This window comes from Stylophora pistillata, chromosome 11 (genome assembly GCF_964205215.1).
Source record: "Stylophora pistillata chromosome 11, jaStyPist1.2, whole genome shotgun sequence".
In the NCBI taxonomy this organism is placed as follows: Eukaryota; Metazoa; Cnidaria; class Anthozoa; order Scleractinia; family Pocilloporidae; genus Stylophora; species Stylophora pistillata.
In genome coordinates, this window is record NC_142529.1 from 26014162 (window position 1) to 26037394 (window position 23233).

A 23233-nucleotide genomic window follows, 5' to 3' on the forward strand; every position below is an offset into this window, starting at 1 on the left:
TCCGCGGGGATGCACGAGAAGGACTTGGTGATTTTTCTCCTTACTTTAATAGTACCGATGAAATCCGGAGCTCAACTTCCTGCTTTCCCCAAAAAATGCCTAGAGAATGTCTTTACAATCCTTTCTGTATGTCCTGATTTACCTTCCTTCTTGAACAGGACTACCACCTTAAGCTACATGTTACTTTTATTATTTGTTCAAGACATAAACCGTACCTACTTTTTCTACCGAATTCGTGACTCCTCACATCGGATGCCATTAGAGGACACCTTAGAAAAAGCACACAAGCTTGTGGCATCCAGAAGGAACATGTTGTCCAGATATTTGATGGTATCGCCAAATGTACCCTTTTTCGTGATCATTATTTTCGTTCGTTCTCCGAACTAGCACCATTATGATTGGCTCTTTTATGATTCAATCTGTTTGTTTCTTTCAAGATTCAAAGCCATTTCTTCCACCATCAAATCTTCCTTCCAAGATTCCACACTTCACTGGCCGTCAGAAAGAGTGTGAAGAGATTAGCAGTCACTTGACTTCCAAAGGTACCCGGATCGTGTCGACATGGGGGTCGCCTGGTTTTGGTAAAACTTCTGTAGCAACTACTGTCGGACATCAACTCCAATCTGGAGGACTATCTGTGCACTTGTTCTCCATGCGAGGACTCCTGTCAGAAGCTGAGCTGACTTCAAAGCTTTTGAGCTTCTTTGAAAGACGCTCCTCAAAAGATCAAATACCTCCGCGGATGTCCATTGACGATGAACTTTCTCTCTTTCTCAGCGAAATTTCAGATGAATTTGTGATGATTCTCGACAACGCTGATGACCTGCTCGAAAGTGGAGCTCCGAATGGGAAAGAGAATTTTATAAGATTCCTTGAAGTCATCCTCGGTCAAGTCAAAAATGCATCATTTCTTATTACGACAAGGGAATCTCTCGAATTCATACATGTGCATTTGCAAGGCCATCACACAGTAAGAATACGACCATTAGTCGAGTCCTTTTCTCAAAGTTTAATAGCTGGATTGCTCCCAAGTGCGACCATGAGTGCCTGCTCGAGAATTGCGAAAATCTGTGGTAATGTACCTTTGGCCACGAAACTGTTGTGTTCCTACATTTCTGAAGATAATGATCAACCGAGTCAATTTCTAAAGGACTTGGAAGACTCTACAGAAAGAGACGTTGTCGATTTATTAGACAAGCCAGACTATCCGAGCAATCTACGGTTGAAGTTCCTATTCGAAACCTCTTTTACGAGACTCTCTTTACTGGAAAAGGAGGCTCTTGTATCTCTTAGTGTTCTTTCACAAGACTTTAACCTCTCGGTTCCTGCAGCTGTTTTAGATGTCAAATCCAGTGTCGAGGCCAAGAAGGTCTTCCATACAGTTCGAAAAAAATCCCTCCTTGACTCCAGCTGCAAACCTGACTCATTTTCGATGCATAAGCTGCTTCTGTCGTTTGAAAAAGAAAGAGGCAAAGATGAAATGAAAGAAACGATGCTCAACTCCAAAGCACGTTAGTCTGCATTTTACGTCTCTCTTTTCGAGAAGCTAAATGAACAGTTTTTGACTGGACATTCCCTGCAAGCATTTATTGATTTCTTTGAACAGAAGCAGAATATCTTTCAAAGTCTATTGGAAAGCTGTTCCGATCCTAAAACATGCGACGTTGCTTTTTCTGTACTAATAAAAGCCAAGGTATCTCTGGACTCTCTTTTCTGGTGCGAGGGAGAAAACATTGACAAACTTTACGAACATGCAACTGAAGAGGTTTAAAAGTTTGGAAAAAGTACATTCTACATTCGGTTACTGTTGTCTTTGGCATTTACACAAGTAACTTGGGGAAAATGTGGAAGAACAATGATGCTGCTCTCCAAAGCCGAAAACCTTACTTTGTCTGTCAATGATAAAGCAAAACTCTTGTGTTATAGAGGCATCTGTCAACTGGCCTCAGAGAAAATGGACGACGGAGTTCAGAACTTACAAGAGGGTCTTTCTTTGATGGGTAACAGCGATGACGAGCGAATTTTCAAAGTAACTGCATTACAGATTCTTGTAACCTACTTTCGTTTCAACAAAAAGAGAGAAAATACATTAGAACTCTACATGGCAGCTTTGCAAGAATGCAGAGCATTAGGAGGCACAAGTCTTCTTATTATTCCTCCATTGGAGAACAGAAAATTGAAAATTATCGAAGGAGAGAAGCCGGAACCAGATTCTACGAACACTGGACCACTACGATTAGAAATGATTTGCGCTGTCAGTGAAGCGACAAAACAAGTTTTATGGTGATGAAACGAAGGTTGCAATAAACAATTCTGTGCTAAAAATATGAAGAAATAGCAAATCCAAGCATTCCACACTCAATTGGCCTAGGGAACTTCCAAAGGAACGTCAATAATACATTAAGCAACGTGACGAATGATCCCAAAGCAGCAGTAGAATTATGCGACAAAAGGATCAGTTATCACAAAATGACCTTAAACCGAAGCGGGAAAGTCACCGCAGGGGATGATCCTAAACCCGACGACAATCTTGATTTAAACCTGCACCAGGAAGGATTATTGAAAAACTATTTGAACCATGGCTGCGCTCTTTACAAGATGGGAAACTATTCTGGAGCCATTCAGTCTTATCAGTGTGCTCTTGACATCGCACTACGACTATTCGGGAAAGAACACTCAGACACAGCTCAGAGTTACTTTTCTCTCGGTCAAACACAACATACCTTAGGCGACTTTTCGTCAGCACTTGAGTCAAAACAGTGCGCTCTTAAAATCCGCTTGAAACTCTTCGGGGAAGAACACCAAGACACAGCTGAGATTTACTCTACTGTAGGAGTTACACAACAGGCCCTTAACGATTTTTCGTCAGCACTTCAGTCTTTCCAGCGTGCCCTTGACATAAGAGTTAGACTCTTCGGGGAAGAAAACTCAAAAACAGCTCAGAGTTACTTTTCTCCAGGGGTAACACAACATGCCCTTGGAGACTTCTCGTCAGCACTTCCCTCAAAACAGCGTTGTCTTCACATAAGACTTAAACTCTTCGGGGAAGAACACATAAAACAGCTGAGAGTTACTTTTCTCTTGGAGTAACACAACATGTCTCCGGCGACTTCTCGTCAGCACTTCAGTCAAAACAGCGTTCTCTTCACATAAGACTTAAACTCTTCGGGGAAGAACACAGAAAAACAGCACAGACCTACTTTTCTCTCGGAGAAAAACAACGTGCCTTAGGCGACTTATCGTCAGCACTTCAGTCCTCTCAGCGTGCTCTTAACATAAGGGTTAAAATTTTGGGGGATGAAGACCCAGGCACAGCCCAGAGTTACTTTTCTCTCGGAGTAATACAACTTCAGTTAGGCGACTTTTCGTCAGCCCTTAAGTCCTTTCAGCGTAACCTTGACATAAACTTAGGTTAAACTCTTCGGGGAAGAACACTCAGACACAGCTGATTGTTACTTTTCTCTCGGAGAAATACAACATTCCTTAGGCCACTTATTCGCAGCACTTCAATCAAAACAGGGTGCTCTTGAAATCCGATTCAAACTCTTCGGGGTAGAACACCTGGACACAGGTGAGAGTTACTATTCTTTCGGAGTAACACGACATGCCTTAGGCCACTTCTCGTCGTCACCTCAGTCATTTCATCGAACCCTTGACATCAGAGTTAAGCTCCTCGGGGAAGGACACCCAGATTCAGATTCAGAACTGAGTTACTGTTCAGTCAGCGTAGCACAACGGTTTCTTGGCGATTCTACTTCAGATGTGCGGTGATCTACACGGCGTGCACATGAAATTCAATATTTACTCACAGTAAAGCTGCAGAGAATATACTGAGCGATTCTATTAGAGGAATAAAGGATTTAAATCTAATAATTGATGTTGATACAAATTCAAGGTTAAAACGAGCCAGATAAAATAACGATAAAATACTCTAATTAAAATTAAAGGTATCTTTGTTTAGGAAAATAGAACATGATCAACCAGCTTTCATAATTTTTCTAAATGGCTTATTATAGATAAGATAGCATCACACATACTGAAATTCTTGTTTGGTGCCAGTTTTTTCTTAAACACTGAAAAGCATTGCTTTAATTTCGGTTCGACTTCTTTTAGCAAAACCACCATAGTTGCTTAGTTAAGACCAACTGGTGAACAAGAACCCAAAAAAAGGAGGGGGGAGGGGAGGGAGAGGTGAGGTACTGTGCTTATAGTAAACCCACTCCCTCTATGAGGAAAAGAAGCAGAACACTAAATGATCCAAATGAAACAACTAGCTTTATTGTTTGCACAAATAAAATAAAAATTTTTAACTTCATATCAATGTTTCATTGTACAAATTGCAAAACGCTTCATGTTTTAATCTGAATTTACATGAGATAGAGACAAATTTCATTGAAAACTCTTATTGTCACCATAGTTAATCGAGGGGGAGTAACTATGTTGTCACTGAAGTATGAACAAAGACCGTCTTCTCGAAGACCCTTTTATTTTTTTTTCATTTCAAAACTTTTACAAAATATACCCTAGGTTAAGAACATTAATGAAGAGAGAATATTGTTTAGATCTCTCTCTCTCTCTCTCTCTCTCTCTCTCTCTCTCTCTCTCTCTCTCTCTCTTTCTCTCCTCTCTCCCTCTCTCTCTCTCTATATATATATATATATATATATATATTTTTTTTTTTACAATCAAGTTCCGTTATATGGGGAGAGGTACAGCAATACACCGACAAAATTCCAGTAGCAACAGAATCTAGGTCTCACTATCTCTGACCCCACCGTTGTTTGTGTTTGACACCATAGTCTTGTTAATGTTCGTATAGCCAGCCCCTGCGGATGATAACAAGATTTTAATCTCTCCTCCTGTTGCACTGTTATCTTTATCACTCTGTTGTGCTTGTATTTTGAACATCACTCCAAAAAAGTCTTTCAGTAAGAGTATATGCTGTGTCAATAGCTTTTACAGCATTAAAATGGTTTTATAACTTTTAAATTTCACTCAAGCAAAAAAAATCTCAAAGAATTTGCCTTTCTTTCTGGCGTGCGCGTTAAGAACACAATAATAAACACGAGCGTGAAATAGTAATTCTCGGGCTCAGGCGCATGTGACTTCGCTCTTTCACTCGCACGACTGGTTCTCAGGGTTTTTCCTCCCCCATGGAGAGAGGAGCTTGGTGACGAGATTGTCACTATCGCCCAGTCGAGCACCTGCTACAGAGCTAAGATTTTTTTTCTGTATTAGACATGAGTTAGAACAACAGATTGAACCAACGAAGAAGTTACAAGAGCAGAGAGACAAGTGATCTTTTATTGACACTCAAAGAAAACAATACGGAACCTGGAGGGGACCATAAATTATTTGTCTTGTAGATTAGATAGATATACCGTCCGTTTTGGTAATTCAAAAGGGCAGCAAAGATATAGGATCTGTTTGGGACAGAATGTTTACGTTATTTAACTGTACGCTTGCAAGCTCTTGTTCCAACCGCATTCTAGCCACGCTATCAAACGTTTTTTGAGAGAACATCAGAGATATTTAGTATCGCGTTTACGTGAAACGGCACGCGGCGGGTTGTCCTTTCACGTTTCACGTAAAATAGCGTTAACCTTGCTGCTTCAGCTTCGCGTGAGTTCACATCCTGATTGATTTGAAGGCGCCCCTGTCTGACTTACAAGGAAAAGTTTTGGTGCCCTTTTTCCGGCATGTAACTTCTACTCTGAGAGAAAAAGGGTGAAGAAAATTTTACGTTCACGGCAAACGCTAAACAGGTTACTTTCACGTAGAAACGGTTAAGCGCAACCGACAAACGTGAGAAAATGGCAAGAAAACGTGGTCACATAGTCTTATCGTTCACGTTTCGCGTAAACGCGGAGCTGAATTTCTCTATTGTCATTTTGTGATTTGCTGAGATCCCCTGTTTATATCGTCTCCACTCACTGAAAGCACATGCTCCTGGTTGCGCCAAGCTGATCCAAGAATAATGGTGATTTGCTTTTCGAAAGCAAGCACGAGCCGAGCGGGTCCAGTAAGAAACGCGCGAGGGGCCTGGCGTGACAAATGGTAGTTCGCACTCTTTCGTGTGATTCGTCCATCGCACTCACCTTCCGCTTCCTTCTGCTCTCTTGAAAGATGCAAAAAACTAACTAGAAAAATAAAAGATGCGCCTGTTCTGCATTTCAGAATAAAGAAAGTAATTTTTATTTGTCAGGATAAAGTCGAGAAGTTTTGAAAAGCAATGTCTGGGGTGGCCGTCTAGTTTCGAAACGGAAATTGCACAATACCGAGTGTATTGTTTAGATTAAAAAGGAAATTTCCCTGGCTAGAGTGTGTTTGACCCTTAAACATCAGGCTAAATTTCTCGAGAACAAAGGACCCTTCGATAGGTAGGCATTTAGAGTGTTAAGGGTTTAAAAATTCCGCGTGGCATGAATAACAAGTCAGAACATCACAGTCAGTCTCTGAATAAATTTCGAGTGGCAGTGTTGCAGTTGGTTAATACGCTGTGGGATAAGCCTGTGTGTCTGTGATCAGAATATTTCTTACTTTGACTTGAATTTCAAGGAAGGTAAGTGACAGTTTTTTTTCAACTATCAACGAAATAAAACATTTAACAATCAATATCGATGAAGATCTAAGAAATTCAAAATTTTGTTAAAATTGGCACAACACCCGCTTTCTGATCTCTGCCGTCAGTGAGAAGATTTGACGTTTGGCATTCGCTTAGTGTATTTGCAGTCATCATCGTACGAAGAATACAAACGTTTATGCCGCTTTTAGCAGAAATAAACATGCAATCTTTTATATCCTTCAATTTCCTGTTATAATCAAATGCGCCATAATTTGTTTCTTGGTGCCTTCTTGTTCACGCCATGCAAGTTCGTAATCCAGTATCCGGGAGATCTTGGGAAAAGTTACAACAGAAAATGTAAGTCTTTAGGGTCTAAAAAAGTTTTGAAATTTTACCAACATTACCAACTCTTGGAATCCGAGTTAAACTCCTCGGGGAAGAACACCCAGACACAGCTCAGAGTTACTATACTCTTGGCGTCACAGAACTGACTTTTCGTCAGCGCTGCTATCCTTTCAGTGAGCTCTTGACGTCAGAGTTAAACTCCTCGGAAAAGGACACCCGGATTCAGAGCTGAGTTTGTGTTCAGTCAGCGTAGCACAATGTTTTCTCGGTGATTCTACCCCAGCTATGGGTTAATTTACACGACGTGCACCTGACATTTTAAACTGCCCAGGGTGGAACACCAACAAGTTGTTTATAATCAGTATTTACTTGCACTAAAGCTGTGGAGGATATATTGAGGGATTCCATTAGAGGGATTAAAGATATAAGTCTGATCATCGAAGTTCTAAAAAGTTTTAGGGTTAAACAAGCTAAAGGCAAAATACTCTAATTAAAGAGTATGTTTGTTGAGGAAATGGCACATGATCAACTAGCTTTCACAATTTTGCTAATGGCTAACGATAAATAAGCTAGAATCTCATATACTGAAAATTCTAGTTTCATGTCAATTTTTTTTCTACACTTGAAAGCATTGCTTTAATTTCGGTTGAATTCTCTTAAGAAAATCACCATAGTTAACAAGTTAAGAGCAAGTGCTGAACAAGTACCCATCAGGGAGGGGGGAGAGGTGAGGTACTGAGCTGAGAGTAAAACCGCCCCCCTCGCGTAGGAAAAGAAGCAGGCATAGCATTGCGCAAAATGATATAATTATTTTGAAAACATCTTAATGAAACAATTAGCTTTATCGTTTGCATGATTACAATAAAGATTGTTAACTTCATCTCAATGTTTCATGGAAGAAACTGCACTAAAAACACTTCATGTTTTAATCTGAGATAAAAACAAATTCACATCACAGATACCGGCTTCACCAAAAACCTTGTTTTTACTTAGAAATTTTACAAAATGTATCTTAGGTTAAGGACTTTAATGAAGTGAGAATAATTATTGCGGGTTCTTTTACAATCAAGTTCTGTGATCTGATAGTACTGGGCACTCCAGACATCCTGGGGAGAGTCACCACAATACACAGACAAAAGTCCACGAGCTTCAGAATCAAGGTCTCAATATCCCTGACCCCACTATTGTTTTTTAAACCATAGTCTTGTTAATGTTCGTATATCCAGCCCCTACACATGATAACAAGATTTTATTCTCTCCTCCTGCTGCACCGTTATCGTCGTCACTTTGTTGTGCTTGTATTTTGAACATCACTCCAAAAAAGTCTTTTAGATGTCTCAAAAATTGAATGCTGTAAAAGAGTTGAAAACAGTGTCAAGAAAATTAACCAAAAGAGCATGAATAGAAAGAAAATAATAACATTGATAATGAACCTAGTCCTAATATGTGTGCTTCCACCAGACCACTATTCCTTTCCCTCTAATTCCTCTCCATTCCCCCTTCCTTCCAACTCCTTCTTTCCTTCCTTGTACCTGTCCATTCCATCTCTCATCAACCACAATCCCCTCCTCATCTCCCATTCTTCCCTCCCTCCTAATTGTCCCCTCTATCTCTACTCCCTCCCCAACCCTACTTCCACCCTCCTGGCATCCTCCTTGTCATCCACTCTACCTGCCCCTCTTCCCACCTGCCTTCCATCCCCTCCCTTTCTTCTTGTCTATCTCATCTCTCTTTCATCTTCTTCCCTTCCTCATTATCTCCCCTTGTTCCCTCCCTCCCTTCAATCCACTCTACCTTTCCTCTGTCCCCTTCCCTCTCCATCTGTGCTGCATTCCTCTTCCTAACCCATCATCTTCTTTAACTCACCTCTCTGCCACTTATCCCCTCTCTTTTCTTCCTGTCTATCTGGCCTCTCTTCTTTCTCCTTTCATTCCTCACCATCTCCTCTCCTTCTCTCTCTCTCTCCCTCACCAACCCTCTCTAGCTCCCTCAATCCCACCTCTCTCACTCAATACCCCCATTCCTCCTCTCTATTCCCCTCCCTCCCACTGTCTCCCTGTACCCTCATTACCCTCCTCTGCATCCTCCATCATACTCCCAAGCAATGTCTCTTTCCTCTCTCCATTCCCACTCCCTCCCATCCTCTCTAGTTTCCACCCTCCTACTGCCTCCCTGTCCCCTCCTTTCCATCCTCCATCATACTCCCTAACACTACCTCTTCCCTTTCCCTTTCCTTCTGTCAGTTTCTCCTTCTCCTTCTTCTCCCTCTTCTCCTTTACGTAATTTAATGAGAGCCAGATTTTGAAGCCGAGCAGATAAGAACATCCTCTCAAATAACAACACACCACAGACAACAACACACCAGCAAAGAGCAAACAGAAAATTGTCTGAATTTATTTAGTCTTTTCATTGAGAGAGATTATCAAGTACTTACGTATATGGAGTCAGTGGTCCAGTGAGAATTTTAGACACATCCCTTTGTCCCAGGATCATGTAAAGGAGAACAACACTCTGATGGCGAGAGTCAACACAGCCTCCCTATCAAAGGAGAAAAATAAGTAATGATAGTGAGTTTCATTTCGGAGTATACTAGAAATCATGTTTTCTAAAAGCTACTATGAATGTAAGCTTGATCACCAGTCAAGTACTCCGTATGAAGTGCATTTTGATTGAGTGTTGTGAATCCCTAATAAAGTAATCACAGTAGCCAATTAGAAAAAAAGGAACACATCACAAGGCAGTGAGGGGTCAAAGTATAAACAACTGCCTGAAGTGTAGGAAAACCTCACTCTTTTAATCTGATTGGTTGAGAGACCTGTCTGATTTTCTGCACCAATCACAGAGTGAAGTATAGTAAAACAAAACCAAAGCAATCCCACTTTAATTTCAACACTCAATTAAAGACTGCTTCATTGTGAAAAAATAAAAAATTACCCTGTAAATTTCTTCAAGTAACATTTCAGCTGCCTGTTTACCAAGATCCTCAGGGACAACTGGCTGACCCTCCCCCACTGGGTTGGATGATGTCTGAACACTTAGCATAGCACCAGTTGTTGATTCTGCAACTAATGATATCCCAAACCCTGGTGACCTAGAAGAGGACATTTTTAATCTTGATTATTATTAATCTGATGACTGTATGATGTATCATGCTCGTGACAAAAGAATACAGTGCACCTCTGGTTTAAGAGACTCTGAAAAGCTTTGCTTATATCATCTGCACAGTGTAGGTGCACTGACCCAGCTACATCTTCAAATCTGGATTTGAGACCTGGCTGGGTTATGATATTCTGTTCATAGACACCCAACCCTTACACTCCCAAGATGCAATTAGTGATTCTTCATACTGTTTGCCATACATTTCTAACAATTTTAGCTATGATAATTTGGTATCGGATCAACTAATAATCCCTTGATTGATACTAAGGTGGCTCCCCGCATCCACTTTTCTTAAATACACACTTGGAGTTTTAGCATTCAAATGTGTCAAGGGGTTAGCCCCCAGCTACCTTTGTCATAGATTTAAGACACGTGCTTGCATTCATGATTGTAATACCAGATTTAAGCATAACTTGAATATCCCAGCTTATAAGTCAGCTTCTGGGCAACGCACATTTTTATACCGCGCAACGAGTTTCTGGAATTCTCTACCACATGAAGTAAGAGAATGTGTCAATTTGCCAACCTTCAAGTGACTATTTAAAGAATTTCTCTGTAGTTTTTTTTTTTGGAACGAGACATTTTATAGTTCATGAGTTTTGATTTCGTATTGATTGTAATTAGTTTTTAAAACCCATTTAGTGGAAAACTAATAAAGAGGATTGGATTGGATACTTTTCTTTATTCTCGTCACTTGTATGTTTGATCCTGTATCAAGAATGAAAGGAGAAATTCCATCTTGGTCACTCATGAGTATAAATGGGAGCTGATAACTTGTCAGATGCATCTGAAAAATGCCAAGGGTAATTTCCAATGGACTGTCACCCCATCCCAAGGACAGGGGAAGAAGCAAATTACTCCTGAAAAATTCATACCATTTACACAAGGGGAAATTTTCAGGCTTTAGCTTTTGGGTCATTTGGATATTTACTGCAGGAATAATGGTTGTAAGATAGCATACTTTCCAGATTGACCTCCTTTGCAATGATCTGTATAAATGTAGATATCAGACACAAACTGATTCAATACACCACGCACTGCGTCCACCACTCTATTGCAAATGGCAGGAGAAACTCGCATAGCATACCTGTTTAAGGTTTGGTTAAGGCAAATCAACTTTAAAAGAGAGAAAATTAGTGGTCTACGTGCAATGGTCTCTAAACTATCATTTTATCATAAAGAAAAAAACTGAAGGAAAAACTAAAGGATACGCAAGGCCTCTTATTCTCTTTATTTTTCCAGGATCTGTGAATTGTATTGGCCGCAAGTTCCTCCTCACAGGGCAGGAGAATACCACTTCCCCTCCCCCCTCTGGAGGAGCTCCCCTTTTCACAATCTGTAAAGAAAAATGTGAAAGAAATGATCATTAAATAAAAGTATTTCAACACATGCTGTTAGGAAAGTCATGATGCCTGTAAGCATGCATTACATGCCTGTCCTATTCTCGGGATTCATGGGATTAAGACATGTGCATGTGCTCGCAAGTATGTAGTTTTGGCTGGACAGATGTGGATTAAAGTATTTGTTGAGTTTTATCGCATTTTGATCCTTGTAGCGACCTAAACCATTCAACCTTTTCCCAACACATGCTAATTAGCTGTGTATATCTATTGGAAAAAATGAAAGAAATTGTTTAGTAATGAAAATAGTTCAAATCCCATAGGATTGTCTCAGACTCCAACTTTGCCCCAATTCCACTGTTTTGGTAAACAATATAGCCACAGTAATGTTTGGTGAGGATGGTCTATTGCAGCCTTCTTTCTTCTTTCAAGCACAAAAAAAAATTAATTCAAGCATGTTGAAAGGGGCAGGTAAGTCATATTTTACTGTCTTTCCAGCTAAGTTCACTGACAGTATAATTGCAGCATGTCTAAATCTTATGCATGTGTTGAAATACTACCTGGAAAATCATTGATAATAACAACAATAATAATAATAATGATAATAACTAACGTCAATAATACTAGTTATTACCTTTAAATCTAGTCCTTCATCATCTACCACAAACTTCTTTACCAGCGGAAGAGTAACTGTTTTTATGATATCAACCTAATACAACATCACACAACAATCATCAAATTATAGGATTAAGACACTTTTTTCACAGAAATAATTAAAGGATGCACCTTTATGCCCACCTGTTTTCAATCTTGTTTTCTGTCTGTGTTTAATCAAGATACCCTCATGATGCCAGTTTTTTCTTTTTTCAATTTTTCTCCACACGGAGGAAAGTGGAATTTTATGTCAACCTACAGTCTTGGTACCTTGGTGGTGCCCATTAGTTTTAAACAATGTGATATTGAAAAATAAATTTTTTTTATGTGCATCTACATTTAGTTGTTCTCAATAAAATAATTGAAATACACAAGTGGAGATAGGATGCTCCGTACAAAGGGAAAAAAACTGATTTTGGATATGAAATAACAAGACAACAAAACCAAGAAAAACTAACACAAAATTTGAATTACACAGATTAGAGCAAGCCAAAATGTGGTTTTTTGTGTGTTTTACCCTTTACACTCTGACATCAGCATCCATATTTGCTATAATATTTGATTATCTACAGGGGGATTGTTTACATTTTCTTTGGTGTGGAAAAGAAGGCCTTTGGTGTGGACAAGGAGAATTTTTTTAACAAGCAAAGCAGGGCTTGACACTAACAGTAGCCAACTAGCCACAGACTAGTAGAAATTCAGTTTTGGCCACTGGTTTTTAATTTCCACTTGCCAGTTTGGCTAGTAAACAAAACTGAAATTTTTGCAACATCTAAGCTGTCACTAGCCATTTGGCTAGTAAGTGTCCAGCCCTGCAAAGCCTCTATTATGTTAATGGTCATTTCTGTTTCCACCCTAACATCATCATGCATATTCTCTATACTGTTCTCTACACATTTCCTAAGTTTCTGACAAGGAGAAATTGTTTAAACAATCAAGAGCTTCTTTTAGTTAGTGATCATTTCCTTTATTCTCGCGACCTTAATGACTGATTCAGTAGTAAAACTGTAAGGAGAAATTAGAGGCCAGTCACTCTTAAGGTCTAAGGGGTTGATTCTCTGCTAGAAATGTTTATGATATTATTTCTGGCTTACCGTTGGATCATGTCGGTCATTTGTTATTCCTTTCAGAGTAAGCCTGATAGGTTTCTTGCAAAATGGCGCCAACAGCACCACAGCTTCTAAGTAATAGCCAATAGATCTTTGAGGATTACAGTCATGGTCAATGGCACCTCCAGCTAACAGGCCAGGTTTGTAAAACAGCATTGTACCTAGGAAAAACCGAACAACCAAACATGAGGATAGACAGGGCTCCACACTAACGATAGCCCACACACTAGTAGAAATTCAGTTTTGGCTGGTAGTTTTCGGTTTCCACTGGCCAGTTTGGCTAGTAAACAAACTGACATTGTCGTAGCATCTAAGACGTCACCAGCCACTTGGCTAGTAAGTTGAAAAGTTAGTGTCGAGCCCTGGATAGGACAGCTTTTATAATGAGGCCCCATTAGGAGGGTCCGACTATTCCGTATCTTATAAATTTCCAGCCTATATATTCCGTATCCCGTTCCTTCCTGTGGTTTGTATCACGATTTGTAACAGGTCATCATCAAAAAAATCTTCCTTAACAAGTAATAACTTTTCTAATAAATAATCTGCAGACTTACCTGTTTCATTAATTTCTATTCGTGATCCGTTTGTTACCTTGTCCAGGAGCCGTATAAAACTGGCCTCGAAATCTTGAAAGTATAATAGAAAGCAGAAAATTAATTATCAAATCAGACGGTAAAACATAAAGCATATTTCGTAGCTAGTTAGCAGTTGGGGCGTCAGTGGTCCAGTGGTTAAGTGCGCTGGACTCTGGGTCGAAGGGCCCGGGTTCAAGTCCTACCAGGGACATGTCGCTGTATCCTTAAGCAAGATGCTTTACCCACTTTGCTTCGTCTCTCGGATAAGACGTAAAGCGGAGGTCCCGTCTCTTAAGGGTAATGGGTAAGAGACGTTAATTTCCCACGCACGAGATTACTGTGTGCTGGATGTCCTCCCCTGGGGTGGGTTGGGTGGGAAAACAGCAGGTCCACATCAGCTTAATAGTTGCCAATAAATTCAACCTGCTTAAACAAATAAATCAAATAAAAATAAAAAATAAAAATAAAATAAAGGCTGTGATTCCAATAATCACTCCAATAATGGACGTACCTTTCAACCCAGGATCATCTTCAACAGCTCTTATGTTTTTTATTTTCACTGATTTTCCGCTTAGCGTTGCCAAAACAAGTCTTTGTCTGAAAAAATTACAACCTTCGTAGGTCAAATCAGCCGCCATGTTGAAAAACGCACGTGGGAGACCTTCTCAGGAACATATATAGAGTACTTCTCTTCGCCAGCTGATGCTGCTGGTCAAATTAGTGTTCAGTCGTATATTTTCAAAATGGCGGACGACGATATGGAAGGGTGAGTTTTTATAACGTTAGAAATTAGTGAGTCTTGAGATTTTTATTACATTGATTCACCTTTCAAATAGCTACATACCAAAAGCACGTTTTGACGCATTTCAGTTGTCGATGAAATGTCATTCCTTGTGGTAGTGGTAGATAATAGTAGAATCAAATCGATCGTTGTCCAATTTGCTTTGTAGCAGCAAAAGTCACGATGGAGAACTTTCTTGATATTCTTCTAGTTATGACGATGACCTAGATGAGGTTGAAGAAGAAGACCCCTTTGAAGATGTAGATGACTTAGAGGTAAGCTTTTTAACCGATATATTTGGCCATTACCTTCTGGATAAGTTAAATTATATATTAAAATCATTGCCGTGATTCTGACAACACACGCTTAATTTCGGTTGCATGTGATTCAAAGCAAGATGTACTGATTGTGAGAACCAATCAGGAGGAAATTTTCCGTTGTATATAGGAACCATACCCTCAAAGAAGATGTTGATGATTCTTTCTTTCCTGAAAGAGGTTGCATCTAATATCCTTTATTGTGAATTTTTTTTTCAGCCCACAGAAGATACTGAGAATATTGAAATTTTGCCCACAGCAGGTATGATTTGCAATATTTTTAAACAATGTTATATAAAATCCCAGCAATATAATGTAATCCATTAGAAAAAAACCAAAATCTCCAGCAGTTACGGCCACTTGGTTATCTAAATTATGAGACAAAAGGTAAGAAAATGGTTTCTGTGTTGCATTTTATTCAGGAGGGGGAGGAATAAGGATTCTCCAAAGTTGAACAAACGTCATAAATGAACATCTTATAATGAGAGAGAGAAGAACATTTTGATAGAAGACATTTCAATTATAACAATTTTTTTGTCAATTTGCAGAAGAAAGCCAAGAATCAACCAAAAGAATCACAACACCATATATGACAAAATATGAGAGAGCAAGGGTTTTGGGAACAAGAGCCCTACAAATCAGGTAAAGTACTCTGCTCTTTAACTCCCACAACTGATTAACACGCCGCCTCCTGAACCACCTCCCGGTTAGCTCAATGGATAGAGCGCTGGACTGTTGTGTGGGAGGTTGAGGATTTTAGCCCCAGCCGGACCAACACTCAAGGTCTTAAAATAATTGAGAATAATTTGTTACCTTTCTATAACATCAAGAAATGGTTAGATATTCTAATCTTCTCGGATAGGGACGAATAAATGGAGGTCCCGTATCCTGTAGGGTTGGGGGCAGGAGACGTTAATTTCGCACGCACGGGATTACTGTGTGATGGATGTCCTACCCTGGGGTGGGATTAACAGGCCTGCAGTAATTGGTGCAAGCTGTTGGGGTGTCCCTGTCGGTCGGCGAAGCTAAATAAATCACATAACTTCTTCCTATATTATCTATACAGTACCCAACAATCATGTAATGAGAACACTCAAACATCTTAGTTAGAGGTTGCGATCTTGATCTAACACGAAATTCTTGAAACCAAAAGGCCATTTCTGAATTACGTTTGGCCTCTTTTTCAAAGTGAGGCCTGGTGCTCAACCATGCGTATGAAAATGAGTTTAATTTGCATATGAATGAAAACTTATTACCATATGAAAGGATGAGCAGCAGGACTCGCTTTGAAAAGAGGCTAAAGGCAACTCGGAAATGAGTTATTCATAAGATCAGATCTTGGGAGTGAAAGCATTAAGACAACAACAACAACAACAATTTATTGATTTACAGTAATTACAATTTGAGAAATGCCTACCCACAATTAGTTAAAAACTAGTCAAGGCAGGTAGGTATAATTAAGACATAGATGAGATATATTTAAGGTGGTATGGCTATTTTCATTTGATAACTGAGAAGTACATTCCACTGATATTAAGTTAATTTGTTAACCCCCAAAGCCCTGTCAGTGACTAGCATCTAATTTCTCCCAACGGTATAACCCCTGAATCACACATTAAAGTAAAGAGAATAAAGGAAATGATCACTGACTAAATATTCTCTTGATCGATAAACAAATTCTCCTTGTCAGCACTTTAGGAAATGTCTAGAGGACAGTACGGAGAATATGCATACTGATGTTAGGGTGTAAAAGGTTAAAGTTCTAATGGCAGGGGTTTAGGTCTCTGACTTTACTCTGGCTAAAGTCCATTTCAGTTCATTCGAGCAAGATCACAATTTTTTCAACTCGTTTTGTTCTGTTGTGTTTTGATAACCAGTATGGGTGCCCCTGTCATGGTGGAACTTGAAGGTCAGACAGATCCTTTACAGATAGCCATGAAGGAACTCAAGTAAGAAATATTAGTGAGAGCTTTTTTAACAGAGTATTGAAGCCAAAACTTACAATGTAGGTCATCTGCAGTCTATTGATATAAAGAGACCCTCAACAACATGGAATATATTGTTTTAGTATAATTTCAGAGCTGAACAAAGAGTTGCCAGCAATCTGATGGGTTGAGCGGTTCCTTATATGACGCTATATAAACCGCTCCGCGCGGTTTATATAAAATGTTAAACTAAAGTGGTAGTAAGTGTTACTAAAATGTTATGATTTTAGAAATTTCTCTGTTGTTCAGCTCTGAAATTATACTAAAATAATTACTTGCCTCAGGTTCAGTGAATATAGTTGAATAATCCCCTCGACTTCGTCTCGGGGATTATTTGACGATATTCACCTCGCCTTTGGTGAATAATTGTTAATTATAATATGATGAAAAAGTATATTGTCAGTGGTGACATCTGTCCTGCAATACATAAGTAAGAACTAATGAAAAATGCATAAATGGTTCATCTTATAAACTGTACGGAACAGAGCAATATTTGCAGAAGAACAGCAAATACAAAAGTCAAAACCCTCCTAATTCCTCTTTCACTACTATTTCAGGGCAAGAAAAATTCCCATTATTATTCGGCGATACCTTCCAGATGGAAGCCATGAAGACTGGGCAATAGATGAACTTATCATCACAGAATAAAACAGTGTCTGACTTAGATGTACATCTTAGGAGTTTATATGTCCTTATATGAAAATACTTTATTTTCCTTTCTTTTTACCCCACCCATGAGAGGACTGTATATCCTCAGGAACTTCTCATATTATCCTTTCAGTTTGTTCCTGTTATGTATTTATGTAGCATGCATCTCATGTATTTTCTCATCATTGTAGAATGCTTTTGATGAACATTAAAAAGAGTTCGCTCTTTGGTTTTATTTAAGTTCTGTGGAAAGTCAGCATTCTGTGTTTCAAAATTATCATAAACCTCTTATCATCTTATTTCTAAGTCTATAATGAAAGTTATGGACCAAGATTTTTTACCTCAGATTTATGGCCTGTGTATGAAGCTCAGAGGCCATAAATCCATGTGAAAAAAATTAGGTTCCATAACTCACGGTACAGACCAGGAACAAGAGTTTAGTAAAGATATTTATCACATTTCTGGGTTCAAATTGAGGGGGAAGATTTTCATTCAAACAAACATTTGCATTTAGCGGCTATACAGTGATATACAGCCCACTAAACTGACCATTCATAATGTTCGTGCTAACAGGGAGATATAATAATATTATGAAGGGCAAGGCTATTATTCTTTTATTTGCATGTAAAAATGCTCTATTGGCCTCACTCTCAATGAAAATTATATTATTTTCTGTTTTTGCCAGGGCCAGGAGGGCTAAATTACAGGAAAATGAAAGAAAAGAAAAAAGGGCCACCCATTCTTTACTTTTTAATCAATGGCCCCTCCATGGTGGGGTTGAGTTTGTCTCGGGACTACTGCCCATTGGGGGTGGGGTACAGTTTTATGTCAGGGTTACACTCAAGTGGAAAACAAAACAAAAACAATGAAAACAATAAAATTGTCAACAGGAAAAAGGTTTTCTTAAATCACAAACTTCAAATATTCCTTAAAATAATGTTAAAACAAGTTATACAATTATACAATACCTATACACTTAAACTTTTGAAGTTGACTCTTGTTCAAGTATACTGCACCCTTAAACTTTGAAATTGAAGAAAACCTTTGGCATCCAACACCTTTTCTTTTCACATTTAATATTTTCCTTATAAATAAAAGAAGTTTATATAAACCATCAATTATTTCCTGATAACCAAATATAAAACTAGTGTGCCATATTTGTTATAATTCCAAATATATAGGAATTTAGAATTGAATACATTTTTTTTTTCCAATAAATCATTTTTAAAAAAGTACATTCCTAAAATAAATAATGTTGGATTGGCATTTATGTGGTGCTATTTTACAAACTTATCATTCTCTCAAAGTGTTTCCTCTGCAAATTCTTAACTTTGATTTCAGTTACTAAAAAAACTTGAAAATTTTCAAAAAATTAAAATAGTTGATGCATTTTAACTTAAGATCCAGTGATAAAATATATTATATGTAAACAAAGTGAACATAATTCATGTTGTGTATAAATTCCATTGTTTAAATAATTTCTTTTATCCTTAGCCCCAAAGTTTTACATTATAACGCATCAGTCAAGTGTAGAATAAATAATTATATGGTGTACATTATTTAGGTTACATTTAAATAATGGTATTTGAACCACTATTTGCTTCAATAGAGATAACCGTTGAGAATCATAGATACCTGTGAGAGGCAAGCATGGATATCTACATATTTTTTATTACATTAGAGCTTCTTCCATGGTGGGAATAATAATATATAGAAGTAAAATTCTAGTAAGGGCTTATAATATACCTTCTATGTCTAATTTTGAATAACTTCACGATGGTATTTCAACGCTCGCTTCTCTAAACAAAACGTGAGGACCGTGAGCACTGGGACGGGTGATCCATATTTGGTAGTTAGTAGCGGGCTCCAGATTACGTCGAGAAAGGTCTTCTGGTGTATTAATGGTAAGCCAGCCGTTTCGTTTGTTTGCGTCAAATGTTGACATCATACATCTCGTGCTGTCGTGGCCCTTCAACCGTCGTCATGTCTGAACTCCTTGATTCTTTATCGTGTACCGGTTCCACTTGTGCCCCATGTTTAATCATCGGATAGGTCCTTTCATAAGGTTTCCCGTTTCCTTTTGTTACATTACTGGGCTCGTGTTCCTCTAGTTCCAAATCATTTATCGCTGACTCAGCAGAGGAAGGAGCTGTTGCCTGGTTTTGAATGGCCAATGAATTTGAAAGGTTGGGAGTTGGGACTTCAGTTGCCTGAAAAATATGACACATTTGACCTTATGTTTGCTTATGAGAAAACGTTTCGGATTTTATGGGCTGAAAACTGCAAAGCATTCAAACCGTTTCATATGAAGCCCGAAACAAGTGCCGAAAGCTCATCTATCAATTGCTAGCCAATCAGATTTAACAAATTATCTATTCAGCCAATCAAATTCTATTGTTACTTGAAGTGAGTGGATTTTCCCGCGCTCATCACCGGCTGCACTAACCCTTGCGTTCGACACTGTTTGCAAAATATTTACCAGCGCTATATTCATAATGGTTTGAGTGTTTTAATATATCTCATCTAAACTGACTTTTATATAAATTCGTGGATTAAAACAAAGATTATCAGGTTTCAAAAATCGCGAACTGTCAATCAGTAACTGAATATAACAAGGTGTTGTCGATAGAAAAATCAATACAGCTTACCACTGCTCCAGGCCCGGCCAGAGACAAGAAAACCGGTAGAAATAGGAGGCCATTAAATGTGCCAATACATATCAGTGCTACAAGAAGGTTAAAGAAGTATCTGAAAGATAAATGATTCACAAAAGCCATTGAAAGTAGAATCCGGCGTCAAATTTATGTTCTGTTCATATGTAAAAGGGAGAAGTTAAATTTTATTCTTTATTTGCGCACTCAAGCAGTTGATTCATACGTGAGTTATATCTTATTAACCAAGCGCGAGGGCCGTACTGGGAGAATATCGGCCCGAGGTCTTGACAGTACGGACCGAGCGCAGCGAGGTCCGTACTAAAAAGACCGAGGGCCGATATTCTTCCAGTACGGTCCCGAGCCAGCTTGGTTAATAAGAGATTTATTATACGACTGAAATTCAAAGGAACACAAGTGCGGTATCATTCGGGACCATTCGGGACAGTGCCCGGTCCAATATTGAGAGAATATTGACCGGCAATAGAGCATTTTGATTAATTGATTTTAGTTATTGGCCCTCTGACTGCCCGAGTCGTGTAATAATGTGAGATACTGGATTTACTTGGTTTTACGGGTACAGAAAGAATATATCTTCATTTGATGCTTTTAGATTGAGAATCTGAAGTGACCATTCCTGTTAGAATGTGAATCTGTCTCACCTGACAATAAATTCGAACTCAGATCCCGCCAGCATAACAACCCCTAGGAACGTTGAAATGGCACCATCCACGATAGGTACAAAAACGTGTTCTATTGCTTTCTGCATTCTCTGGTTTCTATCACCGACGGCGTGCAGAAATGCCTATGAAAGTGACATACAGGATTATAAAGCGTGCTACTCAATAAAACTCATGCCCTGCAAACTTTTCTGGTTTCAAGATGTTGAGTCAATTTCCTAACCAATCACTAAACAGCTTTTTCACAGCCAATCAGCCACAATGATTAACGCGACAGAGCCTTGGCTTGGGTAAATCTTCCCGCCTTTTACAACAATCGTTTGCATGTTTTACCGCCAAGACATAGTTTGCTTGTTTTCCCGACCGTTATAAGAGCGGTTGCCTTTCTGCCGCGCTAAGCATGGATTGTCATTGTTCTCGCCATAGGTAGAATAGTTTGTTCTGGAATTTCTTCATCTACGTTTCCTGAGATTCAAGTAGATCGAATCAAGACAACGTACAACTCAACCTGTTCGTGCTTCGTGTGCATTTCGTTTAAATATGGTCATTCAAAGCCAATGCCACAGGAAATCATGTACAATTCATCAGAACAAAGGCAATCTCATAGGAAACTGCCTAAAGCGCGGGAAAACAGACAGCTATCGATGACGATGCATCTGATTGGTCGAAAGAATTGCGCGAGTTTCCTAGACCAATCATAGCAAACAAAACCAGGCAAATGAAATCTCGGGTTGCTTTCGACTTTTGCTTTAAAGTTGCTTTAATACATTTGATAATTTTGAGAATTCGCGCTTTCCGTGGAGCAAAGTAAAAGCGATAACATACCATACACATGTGGACAGTAAACTCCACTCCAACCCCAACAGACAGAATGAGTGTAACCGCAGGTACAGCACTGAGTTTTATACCAGCCAGACCCATGAAGCCGTACACTTCAACTGTAATCATCGCTAACACAAGCACAATGACTGCTGCAGCCCATATGTTGAACAACAACACTGCCATAGCTAAAAAGCTCACAGCTAACGATATGGAAATTGCGATAATAATTTGCCGCCTAAGCCAGATGTACTGCTCCCAAAAGGTGAAGGGGACGCCACTGGGATAGTTGGAGAGGCCTTCTTCAGCATATTTGTCGCAAATCTCTCGAACATCCTGTAAAGAGAAAAACGTATATTTTGTGAAGGCTTTAGAGGGAACTAGGCGGTGTTGAAAGGGGGTGGGTATGTCCCTTACGTCTCACATATGTCTATGGGAAGGAATGACGGAAGTTCCTCCTCTTTTTTTTGCACACGGGATCGGAGGAATCTCTCTCAGTAGAGGAAAGAGGTGGTATGTATGCATCTGGTATAAGGCCTTCCTCGCCAAAGAATTTTCTGCAGTGTAACTATGTAGATTACGAGCAGAAATTATCAAAAATTGCAAAAAAATAAACATCCTTTTGAAATTTTCTGATGCGCGCGTAAAAAGTTTATAATTATAACATTTGTCAAGTACCATCGTAGAACGCAAAGAGACAGTTTATTGTTTATGCAGCACACAAATTTTAACGGAATAACTTTCGTTACAAGGTAGGGGTCTGTTTACCTTAATCAACTTTACAAAGTCCTTCGTTTCTTGAAGACCAATGACATTAAAGTTGATCTTTGCAAACGTGATTGGTTGAGCTGCAGCCACTAAAAATGACAAAACAATGAGAAGCAGGAGAAGGTTAGTTTGAAAAAAAGTAACATGCTAGGCTTTTGTCAGCGCGCTGATTCAGTCCCAGTCCTCTGAATGACGCACACGGGATGAGAATACGTGCTGAAGAAGATAGGGATGATGGGATGGGAGCCCCTACCCACCAATCCTAGCGCTTCCGTGTCCTCCATGTTGGCTGTCCGTTTGAGAATAGGAGTTGATCACGTCTGACAATTCTGATCGCTGCGACGCAGAAATCGCCAGTTACCTACTAGTTCTACTAGTTAATAGTTCAACTATGAAGTGATGAGCGAAATTTTCAACGCAATCTCAGCCAGATCCCGCATTTCAAATTATCCGAGTTTCTTGTAACGACGTAATTCTTCAGAGTATCATTCCTACCTATCATTGCTTTATCATCTTGGGGAGATCTGGTATTTGAAAAGTCAGCAGTCTTTGGCTTGATGTCGGCCTGCATGAAACAGATACAATAGCACATTATCAGGGCTAGAAGATATCCCAGGTGACACTGCAAAGGTTAGAATCATATTGTGCATGCTTACTGCGCTATATTTTAAAACATGATTAGTTAGTGTAAAAAATTGCGGGTATTTTGTGGCCAGAGCTTGTCTAAGAAGAATATCACCGTTTTCTTGAAAACGAGTTTAAAGAAAACAAATATGAAGCGGTGCTGATTGAACAATATGCTAGCTCTTAGGTTAGCATGGCAACCGCTCGTTTTTA

At 39.1% G+C, this 23233-nt stretch overlaps 3 protein-coding genes and 1 pseudogene across 3 annotated transcripts in view; 2 read left to right on the forward strand and 2 right to left on the reverse strand.

Moving 5' to 3' along the window:
* Window positions 1-371: 371 nt before the first annotated feature.
* Window positions 372-4268, forward strand: LOC148720862 (uncharacterized; annotated as a pseudogene).
* Window positions 4269-7818: 3550 nt separating this feature from the next.
* Window positions 7819-14417, reverse strand: LOC111341680 (RNA 3'-terminal phosphate cyclase-like protein). The gene is made up of 9 exons (XM_022948658.2): window positions 14259-14417; window positions 13727-13798; window positions 13158-13333; window positions 12044-12118; window positions 11281-11405; window positions 11031-11156; window positions 9845-10001; window positions 9345-9448; window positions 7819-8261 (listed from the first exon to the last, which is right to left on the reverse strand). Exons 1-9 carry the CDS (start codon window positions 14383-14385, stop codon window positions 8102-8104), a joined length of 1122 nt encoding a protein of 373 aa, XP_022804393.1. The 5' UTR covers window positions 14386-14417; the 3' UTR covers window positions 7819-8101.
* Window positions 14382-17718, forward strand: LOC111341681 (DNA-directed RNA polymerases I, II, and III subunit RPABC2). Its single transcript, XM_022948659.2, has 6 exons — window positions 14382-14513; window positions 14740-14803; window positions 15065-15107; window positions 15394-15487; window positions 16723-16794; window positions 17388-17718. Exons 1-6 carry the CDS (start codon window positions 14491-14493, stop codon window positions 17476-17478), a joined length of 387 nt encoding a protein of 128 aa, XP_022804394.1. The 5' UTR covers window positions 14382-14490; the 3' UTR covers window positions 17479-17718.
* The window catches only part of LOC111341678 (protein patched homolog 2.S-like), a 23050-nt gene continuing 16025 nt past the window's right edge, over window positions 16209-23233 (reverse strand). The window contains exons 19-24 of the mRNA XM_088737820.1: window positions 22892-22961; window positions 22397-22485; window positions 21635-21964; window positions 20792-20934; window positions 20127-20226; window positions 16209-19688 (exon numbers count right to left, since the gene is read on the reverse strand). Of these exons, the coding sequence (XP_088593946.1) occupies window positions 19410-19688; window positions 20127-20226; window positions 20792-20934; window positions 21635-21964; window positions 22397-22485; window positions 22892-22961 (1011 nt within the window). The 3' untranslated portion in view covers window positions 16209-19409. The remainder of the gene's footprint in view (window positions 19689-20126; window positions 20227-20791; window positions 20935-21634; window positions 21965-22396; window positions 22486-22891; window positions 22962-23233) is intronic.